The sequence below is a fragment of the Octopus bimaculoides genome, chromosome 4 (genome assembly GCF_046866305.1).
Source record: "Octopus bimaculoides isolate indiv1 chromosome 4, ASM4686630v1, whole genome shotgun sequence".
Lineage (NCBI taxonomy): Eukaryota > Metazoa > Mollusca > Cephalopoda > Octopoda > Octopodidae > Octopus > Octopus bimaculoides.
The window spans coordinates 56,980,843-56,992,573 of NC_142931.1; the positions used below are offsets into that span (position 1 = coordinate 56,980,843).

Genomic DNA, 11,731 nt, shown 5'->3' on the forward strand with positions numbered 1-11,731 from the left:
ATTAGTAAACATTACTCATAGCTTTTAAGATAGTAAAAATGTTTATCACCGCTTTACAAAGCTCGAGCATGTGTCCCGAAATAATTTTTATATTAAGTGGGAAAAGGAAATCGGGAAAGGACTATGTCGCTAGCTTGATGGTTCAGAAGTAAGTCTTTAATAAATTATGTTATTGATCTAATAGCAAAATATATGTTGAGCAATATGTATATCAATCAGCCAACATAGGGTTTTGATATGCTAACAGCGACTTTAATTCAAATGATTTTCGAGGAATGGGATATTTTCTTTATGATGTTTATTGCTTGGCATGCTTTTCTTTCTGAGAGTTACGGCATAAGTAGGTATAACAGAAACGAAATGAAGTATGTCACCCCAGAGACACAGACATCAGCTAAAATATTGCAATTTCATAAATGTACTACATAGTTTTTTTTTGTTTTGTTTTTTTTCATTTTGTCAAGTGTTGAGCTTACAAGTTAAGAACCAACCCTTGCATTAGACGTTTATTATTCTAAACAGATGTTTGTTTTGATTTTGTTTTAGAGGAGGCGAAGCTCTAGCAGAGGTCTAGCATACGTTCACAAAGCTATTTTTATCACTCAAATCCGTCTGCAAAAATGAAAATTCGCGACAAAAATACTGAGTCCTAGTTACCATATCGCCTGTGATATGACACAGATTTATGAGGAGGGAAGTGACTATTTCTTCAAGGAGTGAATCAATTCCTCTGAGAGTTTATATACTTGTTGAAGGCAATCGAGTAATTTAGACTTGTATTGATATCTAATATTGGCACAAGGCTAGCAATCTTAGGGGAGGGGTTAAGTTGATTACATCGTCCTCAACTGGTGCATTATTTTATCGACCCAGAAAGGATGAGAAGCTAAATAGATCACGGTGGAATTTGAACTCAGATCCTAAACATTTTTGCCTGGCGTGCTAATGTTTCTGACAGCTTGATAATGATATCTAATATTGGTACTAAATCACAAAATTCTTGGTATACATGCTTGGTATTTGGTAATTCAATCCATGAAGGGATGAAGGGCAAATTTAATGAGGTATGACAGAATTAACAAAACTGGTCTGGAATTAAATACTGTCAATTATTTATTTCGAAACTCTGTTGAACCACTCCACTGCTCTTTAACTTGATAAATATATCTAATGAACATTAAATTTGAATCACTTTTCTTATGTTGAAAAATCCAATAAGAAACAATTGACATTTGTACTATGTTTGTCTACCCATTCAAAATTACTGTAAAATAAATATCGTTTTAATGTTCACCTTTCTATGTTCACATGGGTGAGATGGAAGTTTTGTTGAGGCAGATTTTCTAGAGCCAGATATCCTTCTTGCTACAAACACTGACCTACTGGTAAGGTAATACTTCCCCATAACCATACATGTTTTCACAGAAGATTGAGAACGATGGACACCACTTGCATGACAGTGACATTTGTTTACATCTCTCATGAAATGTCAGGGCATGGAGACACACACAGACATATTTATGTGTATATATATATATATATATATATATATATATATATATATATATATATATATGTATATATATATTAAATATATATTTTTATAAAACAAAATTTTATAAAATATATAGTATCTGTTAACAGTCTTAGCAAAAACCTCACAGGTGAGTTTTTGTATATATATATATAAAGTGAAGTATATTTGCCACTTAAATGTGGCTGACCCCGAGGGGTGGATGTTACTGTTGCTTTTAGCCCCAGGAGGACATCTCCTCCAGCTGGCTATCGACACACATCTGTGCCCTGACTGTATTTGCCAAGGGAAGTTATCTTTCCCATCTTGATCTACGATACGTACGTACCCGAGTTTCAGGGTTATTTCCCTTCTTCAGCGTACGACAATCGCCGACCTTCGATGCAAAAAAACATCCCTTGGCAAATATATGTAACTTTCTCCATTGAAATTATTCACTGATATCGAAAAAGTGAAAACAAGCAATGTTAAATCTCTGAACGAGGTATTAACAGTAACTGCACGATAAAGTGAAGTATATTTGCCACTTAAATGTGGCTGACCCCGAGGGATGTCTTTTGCATCGAAGGTCGGCGATTGTCGTACGCTGAAGAAGGGAAATAACCCTGAAACCGGGCGGTGTACGTCACTGGATTTGATTTGATTTGTTTGTTTACATTCTGAAAGAAAATAACGATGGTAGGTTGCGTACCGTCGATTATTCTTTCGCCCTCTTTGATATATGTGTTTTGCTAATAATAGTAGTGTTGGTGATGGCGGTACTACTAAAGCAGCGCGGACCCGAACGGGCAGTCACGCAGTCGCGCGTCCGCGCTAGCTAGTCGTGAGTGGTCGATCATAACCCTAACCCTAAACACGTATTATGTGCGTATGTGCATCCGTAGATTTCTAGACAGTAAAGAGAAGCCGTCATAAGAAAACTTTCGTTAAAAATAACATGCACACGATTTTATTTTTCTCAATAGAAGTAAATTCCAAAGTAAACGTTTCTAGTGGAGAAGTAGAAGAGAACAGGAGCAAAAATAGGAATATACACGCACGGTTAAATATAGAAACTATCACAGTGTCGCTTCCCGAAGAATTTTAAAATGTTAGCTTTCCGAAACTTTTTTTTCAATCTTGCAAAAACACGAAGATTAAGAATAAACAGAAAAAGTACACAAATATATTTTACACACCTGTCGTATACGTCGGTTTTGTTTTTTACACTTTAAAGGTGGTTATGTTATTTTGTTGGGATTAATCCACCTTTATAGTGAAAAGAACAAAACCGACGTATACGACAGGTATGTAAAATATATTTGTGTACTTTTTCTGTTTATTCTTAATCTTCGTGTTTTTGCAAGATTGAAAAAAAAGTTTCGGAAAGCTAACATTTTAAAATTCTTCGGGAAGCGACACTGTGATAGTTTCTATATTTAACCGTGCGTGTATATTCCTATTTTTGCTCCTGTTCTCTTCTACTTCTCCACTAGAAACGTTTACTTTGGAATTTACTTCTATTGAGAAAAAAAAATCGTGTGCATGTTATTTTTAACGAAAGTTTTCTTATGACGGCTTCTCTTTACTGTCTAGAAATCTACGGATGCACATACGCACATAATAGAGAAAAATGAAACAAATATGGACGACTTGCTCCGAAACACCACCGAGTGGGGAACGCTTCTCAAAAATAACCTGCAGTTGTTTCCTTCAAAATTCCTACATGCTCGAAATGTACATACATGAATATATATTTGTAGAAAATTTCACGAAAAAATATTAATTTTCCTGGAAGTTAAGAAGAATTTAAGTGGACTCTGTTGGAATTTCTGAAAATTGTCCCCCACCCCCATTCCAAAACACTTTCACCGGAAATTTTTCTATATTCGGATTCTATATAGTAAATACTATATGCATAGAAAATTTCATTAAAAAATATTCATTTTTCTGAAAGTTATGACCTCCCAAAGTCTGGGGGGGTAAAACCCTGTAGTTATGCCCACGTATTCATTTGCACACGCGGGTTAGGGTTAGGGTTAGGATCGACCACTCAAGACTAGCTTGCGCGTTCGGGTCCGCGCTGCTTTAGTAGTACCGGTGATGGCAATAATGCGACCCTGAAGAGATGGAGTATCCGGCAATTTATAATTTGTAATTTGTAATATGTTATAATATTTTATGAGACATTTTATGATGTGGTTTATTTATCCTGGATACTCTATTGAAATGTGCATAGGTTTGGCTTATTGTTGTTGTTTCTGCTATTATAATTGTTGCTGCAATAAAGTATCTTCAATGCATCGATTTTGAACTCTATATACATATATACATACCAGTCATGCATATATATATATTTTGGCATTGTTTTTATAGTTGAATGCCCTTCCTAATGCCAACCACCTTACAGAGTGGACTGGGTGCTTTTTACATGGCACCAGCAAGGTCTGTTTGACATGGTTTTTATAACTGGATGCCCTTCTAAGTGCTGACCACCTTACAGTGTAGCCTGGGTGCTTTTTACATGGCACTAACACTGGTGGGATTACCGAGTAACTTGCAGGACTGGGGGGATTGGAGGAGTGGGCTTTGTACCAGATGATAAGATGTTACAGTGTGACAGGGACAGAAATAGGTGTCTTGCTGTAGAGTAGATACATGGTTAGTCAGAGAGAGAGAAAGTGATCAAGAATGGGAGAGTGTGTGAGTGCAAGAGAGAGATGGTCGCAATGTGCCAGGGCATACTCTCAAGATACAAGGATGAGAATATGAATGGGATAGTAGAGTATTGCCAAGAGTGCATGAGTAGGGAGTCTACATGAATGCAAAGAGGTGGCTGGGGAAGAATGCATTGACTGGTGAAGAGCAGGGCACAACAGGATAGCAATGATTTAGTAGGTAGGGCAGTGAGGACAGGATTGGGCTGCAGGAGTGTGGAGGAAGAGATAAGCATAGTGCAAGAAAAAGAGGAATTATGAGGAAGAGATGTAGTTTGGTTTATTGGGGTAGGGTGTGTAAGAAAATATTTTAGTCATGTGGGTAGAACACAGTAATTCCAGAACTCAGTTTCACTGAAGTGGACGGGTCTTCTCAAGAACCTCATATCGCCAGACATCTTGGTCCATTGTCATCTCCTTTGTTAGGCCCAACATTCTGAGATCAGTCCTCACTTTTTCATCTCATGTCTTCCTGGGTCTCCTTCCACAGGTATCATCCACTTTAAGCAATAGCAAGACTGCTTGACAAACAAAGCCTTGAGGGAGAAGGCAAACCAGCAACCTATTGAAATTCAGGTTATGAGGAGGGTTGGCTAGGACACACCCTATGGAAACTGTCCAATAGACAGTTCAAAGAAGATGAAAGCATGGAAGACAGAAACAATATTAAGAAGGTCCACAGAAATTAAAGCACTTGTAGACAGTGACACTTAGGGACAACTGCAATCTTTTGCCAATGATCTAAATAGATGGAGATCTCTTGTTGGTGCCCCATGTTTCACATGGAGTCATAGGAATTAACATAACAGCAACATATAATAAACATATATTTTGGCAGTCAATGAGCTTAATGCAATATTAGTAAGCTTAAAATAAGATTAAGTGCAATATCAATGAGATCATCATCATCAACATTTAACATCCGTTTTCCATACTGGCATGGCGTGACTGGAACTGGCAAGGCCAGGGGCTGCACCAGGTTCCATGGTCTGTTTTGACTTGTTTTTTACAGTTGGATGTCCTCCCTAATGGCAATCACTCCACAGACTGCTCTGGGTGCTTTTTACACGGCACCATCACCAGTACATTTTATGTGGCAATAACACCAGTGCTTTTTATGAGGCACCAGCACCCACATCAGTGCTTTTTACATGGAACCTTGGTTTTAGGATCTCAGCACCTAATAAAGTAATTAAAAATGTGATGACAATCAAGCATTTTCTTCACATCAGTTTCAGAGACCCAGTAAAAGATCATGGTTGTAGCCCTTCTTTCTCTGAAGAAGCCATTGAAAAGAAACATTTCTAATACTACTTGTAATAAGATTTGAATTGAAAAATAAGCAATCAAGACTCTAGTTCCTTTAACCTCTGAGTAACCATACTTATGTTTTGAAAAATGTTTAAGCATCTTTATAAGTGATGTTGTTGATAAGTTAAAGTCATTTTGTCTTTTCAGATTAACTGCTATGAGATGTGGGATTATGCGTTTGTCAAGTCCTATAAAGTTTCAATATGCTAAAGTAAGTCAAAGTAGTTAGGTTTGTATGTCGTGTATAATTGGTTTCAAATTTTGGCACAATGCCAGTAATTTATGGAGATGGGGGTAAATCGATTATGCCGACTCCCAGTGTTCATCTGGTACTTTTATTGGCCCTGAAAGGGTGAAAGGCAAAGTCAACCTTGGTGGAATTTGAACTCAGAATGTAAAGACAGACCAAATGCCACTAAGCATTTTCCCTGTCAGACTAACGACTCTGCCAGCTTGCTGCCTTATGTTAACAGCAGAGCAGCTAAATATATAAGTTTTTGCACTACAATTCCATAGGACTTGTGTTCAGATCCTTAGCAAGTATTTTAATATCATTGTAGACTTAATTCTTTTTCACCTAGTTGTTGAAAATAAGTAGCAAACTTTCCACGTTACTTGTTTGAACTAGTACCCAATCAAGGGGTGGAAAGATTTATTTCTATCATACATAAAGCAGATTGGCACAAACCATCAAAACTTCTTAAGGTTTTAAAAATATCTGCACAGATATTGACAAAGCTAGTTCAGGTGGTAAAATGCAGCTGACAAGGAACATAACTCTGTTGAATAACATTTGGTTAGCTCCACTTCGAGCAGACGTCTTGTCAAACAGTGCTATTTTTTTGTGTATGTAGAGCTACATTTCTAGAGTAATTTGATTGCTATTTCTAGTAGTTTGAACGAATGCATAGAGGTTACTTTGTTGACTCATTGAAAACACCTTTTCCAGTATTGTAAATAAAAGATGCAATTGACTATTTTTAAAAATTTGATTTATATAATCATATAATTATTATTGATTTCTCTTTTTTACATCCTGCAGGAAAACAAACTACTGTATGAAAAATTGAATGATTCTTCAGAATATAAAGAGAAGTACCGAACTGAGATGATAAAATTTGGAGAGGAAAAGAGAAATATTGACCCAGGTTATTTCTGCAAGTTAGCTACATCTGAAGAATACGGAATTGAGTGTAAGAAACCTATCTGGATTATTAGTGATGCTCGTAGACAAACTGATTTAGACTACTTCTTGCAGAAATATACAGATCGAGTGCAAACTGTTCGAATTACTGCCACTGAAGACATAAGAAAAGAAAGAGGATATATATTTACAAAAGGTAAAAATGTGCAATTATCTTATCTTTTTTACTCATGTTGCAAAATTATACATATATTGGTTCCATATTTTGACACAAGACCAGCAATTTCTGGGGATGGGTTAAGTCGATTAGATCAACCCCAGTGCTCAACTGGTATTTATTTTATTGACCCTGAAACGATGAAAGGCAGAGTTTGAACTCAATGCAAAGACATGAAATGCCACTAAGCAGTTTGTCCAGTGTACTAAGAATTATACATATATTAGCAGCTGTACTTGTCCTTGCCCAGATATATATGTATGTACACATGCATGCATGCACACATACTCGCATGCACACACATATACACACACTAAGAGGTCTTATTTATTGCACAAAAATGGTGGACCAATAAATCAGTCTTATGTGGATTAAGGGCCAATGTTTATCTCCAGTTCTATGGTATTAAGAGGAAATACAAATCCCCCATTGCCTGGGTATTTTTAATGACTTTCATTTACTTAACAGAAAAATTGTATTTATACAATTATATCTGGTTTTGTTATTTATCTTGATCTGTGTTTTTTGTTTACATTTTTCTTTGTCCCTTTTTTTAAAGGTGTCGATGATGCTGCCTCGGAATGTAGTCTGGATGTTGTGGAACATTGGGACTTTATAATTGATAACTGTGGAGACAGTAACCAACTTAATTCTCAAATTGATAAAATGATTGCTACAGCTTATGAGAAACTCAAATAAACCAATTTTGTTTCTTGGATTTATATCTCTGAGAGATTCTTTTTTAGAACAGCAACCAGGAAACAGATAAAAGCTATAAATAACAGCATGTAAATATTAGGTTTAAAAAAAATTTTATATACAGGGTGATACATATACAGGTCTCCATACATAGGAAAAATTTATTTTTTTATAAGTAAGTGTATACGATCCCCTAGATTCCCTGATCTGACCCCTCTTGATTTCTATCTTTGGGGGCATTTGAAAGGCATGGTGTATCATGGAAAAATAAAAGACATAAATCATTTGAAGGAACACATCACTAACTCATTTGCTCACGTATCACCAGATGTACTATTATGAGTTCACAATGAGTGGAGTAAACGTATTGCAATGTGTATTCAAAACAATGGTAACCATACAGAATAGAGCCTGTTAAATAAAAAAAAACTGTTCTTATAAACTGTTTCTTATAAAAAAATAAATTGTTCCTATGTATGGCGACTTTTGAATCACCCTGTATATATATATATCATGTGTTTATGACTTCTTTAGAGGCTAAATCTAAAACTTTATTACTATTTTTTTACAACTACAATAAATAATGATAACAACAACAACAACAACAGTAATGTTTTTTTATTAACCACAAAGCCTGACAAAACATTTGAGGATGGTATAGGACAATACAGTGTGATATTACATTAAAATGTGTAATCAAGAGAAACATGAAAAAAAGAACTATTGTATTGCATATCACTTCCTAGTTGTTTTTTTAACTATTTCATTTCACTAACATCACTAATCCTCTTAAAAAAGACTGAAAAAATTGCTAGTCATCCTAAAGTTCTCTCTGTTATTTTCTGTATTAGTAGAACTTATACAAATTTAATTGTTATTCACCACTAAAGGTAACAGTGAACAATTTAATTTAAGCAGCAGTTTTTTTTCATAAGAATATCTTTTATGATATATTTGGACACTTTCATGTAATAAAACATTCTTGGATACATGTTTTCATTTATTTTGATTTGTTGAAATATTGTAAACAGGAAATGCATATAATAACCAAAAACAAAAAGTGCCATAAGTTGACTGTGGAAGACATTTATTGTAAAAGTTAGACCTAGTAATATCAAAGGAAAATGGAGAATTGACTCATCTATTTTTTTATATTCTTTTTATAAAAGTTTTGCTTTTTGCCAATGAATTGATAACTCAAGTTGAATGAGATACTATGTTTAATAGGGAAATGATGATGACATATCTTTAGTGAAAAAGCTATTGTCTGAAAAATATATTTTGGGAAAAGGTGCTTGTCAAGGCAGAGAAGATTAATATACTTAACAAGGGAAATCCTTCTTATTTTTGTAAGACTTTCATAAATAAGAATCTATTATTGTAACTACTGTTATACTTGGGAATGATATAGTTTTAGACAGCTTGGTGGGCCAATGTACGTGGCAACCACAAGTCATAGTGACGTATGTAGATGGAGGAGGGGTCTGTGTGTGTGATGGTGTTGGTGGTGGTTGCAGTGGAGTAGCATTTGTTTTATGGTGTACTGTGAATGTGGGAGGTGTATGAGGTGGTATTGTATCACTGTCTGTGTATGCCAAATTAAGCCTGTCTAATGAGATAGTTTGTGTGTGTGCGATAGGGTCCCATGTATGGAGGTGTGAGAGAGGTTTTCACTGCATTGTTTTGTAGAAACACATGGGTCCAAGAAGCAATGTTTTTTGGAACTGATGATTTAGTGGTTTGGTGTCATGCTGACGTGGGTGGCAGTTCTTGCATGTATTTGCGAAGTCTGTGTATGTATATAGTGGGGTCTTGTGTGGACAGATCTACTGGGGCCAACATCTGGCCTGGCAACAAAAGAGGTGTGCCATAAGTTCTGCTGGGGAATAACTAAGATCCTCCTTTATCAAGGCTCGACAGCCAAGAAGGACTATTGGAAGATATTCTCTCCAATGCTGCTGATTTGGGTAAGCACGCAATGCAGCTTTCATTTGACAGTGGAATCGCTCCACCATACCGTTGGATTGTGGATGGTAACTGGTGGTTCAAATCCAACATGCACTTATGGTCTTCATGAGGTCATGGAAGAGTTGTGATTCAAACTGTTTTCCATGGTTGGTAGTGATGGTAGTAGGGACTCCGTACCATGATATCCATCCCATGAGAAAAGCTTTGGCAACAGATTCTGCAGTGATATTTACTAAAGGAATAGCTTCTGGCCAACATGTGAAACGATCAATGCAGGTAGGTGTACCTCTGGCTGACTGGCCAAGGTCCGACAAGGTTGATGGGTCCATGGTTGAAACGCACATCTGGTGTGTTGAATGTGCCAAGGGGAGCATGGATGTGCTTATTCACTTTTGAATTCTGAGAGAAAAGGCAGGACCATGACCAAGCAATGATGTCTTGTCTTATATTTGGCTAAAAGAATCTAGCCAAAATGAGTTTCACTGTGGTGGTGATGCCAGGGTGTGACAGGTTACGCAGTGTACTGAAGACTGTTTGTCTGGGTCTCCGAAACAAAAGGACAAGGAGAATTCGTGGAAGTATCACACAAAATCTATGCCCCAGATGTGAGTACTGAGAAGTGCTTGAAGTTGCATGTGGCAAAGGCAGGTGAGGATATATCAATTGTCTCTAAGCGAGGCTGATCTTTAGCCAGGCGATGCAGGTCAATGTCTGAGGGTGACAACAGCAAATTCAGTGGTAGGCATGATAAGGCGTCTGCTGCAGTGTTATCTACACCAGTGATATGGTGGATGTCAGCAGTAAATTGGGAAATGAAATCCAAGTGCCTGGTTTCACGCAGAGAGTACTTGTCAGGCTTCGAGTGCAGGGCAAAGGTGAGTGGACAGTGGTCCATAAAAATCGTGAATTGGTGTCCCTCAAGTGTGTGCCGGATATGTTTGACTGCTAAATACATAGCTAACAGCTCCCATCCGAAAGTTCTGTAGTGAGTTTCAGCTGGTTTAAGCTGCCAAGAGTAAAAAGCAAGAGGCTGGAGTTGTTGCTGGTGACATTTTTGTAACACTGCGCTTATGTATGGCAGTGTTGGATGCATCCACTACAAGGGATAGCTGAGCATCCGTGACAGGGTGGACAAGTGATGCCTGAGTGAGTTGCTGCTTTGCTGTGTTGAAGGAGTCAAGTTGGGTGGAGTCCAACGGTATTGGCTCATTCCTCTTTTTCATATTCCGAAGGAGTGTGTTTAGCAGATATAGGATTTCAGCTGAATGAGGAACAAAGCGCCGATAGAAGTTGAATAGTCCCAAAAAATGTCGGAGCTTTTGCACTGAAAGAAGTAACATAAAATATTTGTATTATCCATTAGTGGGTTGGATTCACAACCCCTAACTTTCTTGGATATATATATATATATATATATATATATATGTATGTGTGTGTATACGATGAGCTTCTTTCAGTTTCCATCTACCAAATCTACTTGCAAGGTTTTGGTTGGCCTGGTGCTATAGCAGAAGACACTGAACCCAAAACCACAGTTGGGAAGCAAACTTCTTACCACACAACCGCGTCTGTGCCTATATTATTTGATAAAAAAAAGCTACAAATTTATAAGATGATTTGATTCACCCCCAAACTCTTGTAATAATTTTCAATTGACTCCAATACATGCTTGGAATTTATTTTATCAACCCCATGTGGAGGAAAGACAAAGCTGACCATTACTTCTTTGGACCCTCAATTCCTTGATGTTGTGACATATAGCATATCTTGAGAATTTTGAGACCTGGCAGAAATCCTCTCTCTACAAGTCTAATTATAGCTAAATTCTCCTAAAAGAGAGATACATAAGAAAACGAGTGAGAGAAAGGGAAGAATCGACTCCGATACAGGACTGGTACTTTATTTTCCCTACCCTGAAAGGATAAAAGATAAAGATGAACTTGGTTGCGATTTGAACTCAGAGTAGACATCCTGAACAATGACTTCAAATCAATGTTGATATTCTAATAACAATGTCAATTAACCAGTATAGAATTGAAAGTAGCAGTATTCGAAATTAGAAGGAAATAACAGAATGAAACTCGTAATTATTTTTAAGATGACAGTCTTACAGTATTTAAAATCAAGCATTCTGAATTCATGATCTGTCACCGATAAATTGA

The 11,731-nt window shown here is 36.7% G+C and overlaps 1 protein-coding gene across 2 annotated transcripts; it reads left to right on the top strand.

Moving 5' to 3' along the window:
• The first annotated feature begins 9 nt into the window (after window positions 1–9).
• On the top strand, window positions 10–8,590 carry LOC106882065 (phosphomevalonate kinase). 2 transcript variants are annotated; one of them, XM_014932627.3, is made up of 4 exons: window positions 10–148; window positions 5,689–5,752; window positions 6,584–6,881; window positions 7,462–8,590. In XM_014932627.3, the coding sequence occupies exons 1-4, from the start codon at window positions 39–41 to the stop codon at window positions 7,599–7,601; spliced, it is 612 nt and encodes a 203-aa protein (XP_014788113.2). In that variant the 5' UTR covers window positions 10–38; the 3' UTR covers window positions 7,602–8,590. The 2 variants fall into 2 exon arrangements, with proteins under 2 accessions (XP_014788113.2, XP_089206920.1); XM_089350794.1 differs by lacking the exon at window positions 10–148 and adding an exon at window positions 2,134–2,212.
• The last annotated feature ends 3,141 nt before the right edge of the window (window positions 8,591–11,731 follow it).

Excerpts from the sequence above, each read along its gene's own strand:
- LOC106882065 (XM_014932627.3), top strand. The coding sequence starts at position 39 with ATGTTTATCACCGCTTTACAAAGCTCGAGCATGTGTCCCGAAATAATT. Across the intron at positions 149-5,688 it reads GCTAGCTTGATGGTTCAGAA|ATTAACTGCTATGAGATGTG; the intron begins GTAAGTCTTTAA and ends TTGTCTTTTCAG. Across the intron at positions 6,882-7,461 it reads AGGATATATATTTACAAAAG|GTGTCGATGATGCTGCCTCG; the intron begins GTAAAAATGTGC and ends CTTTTTTTAAAG.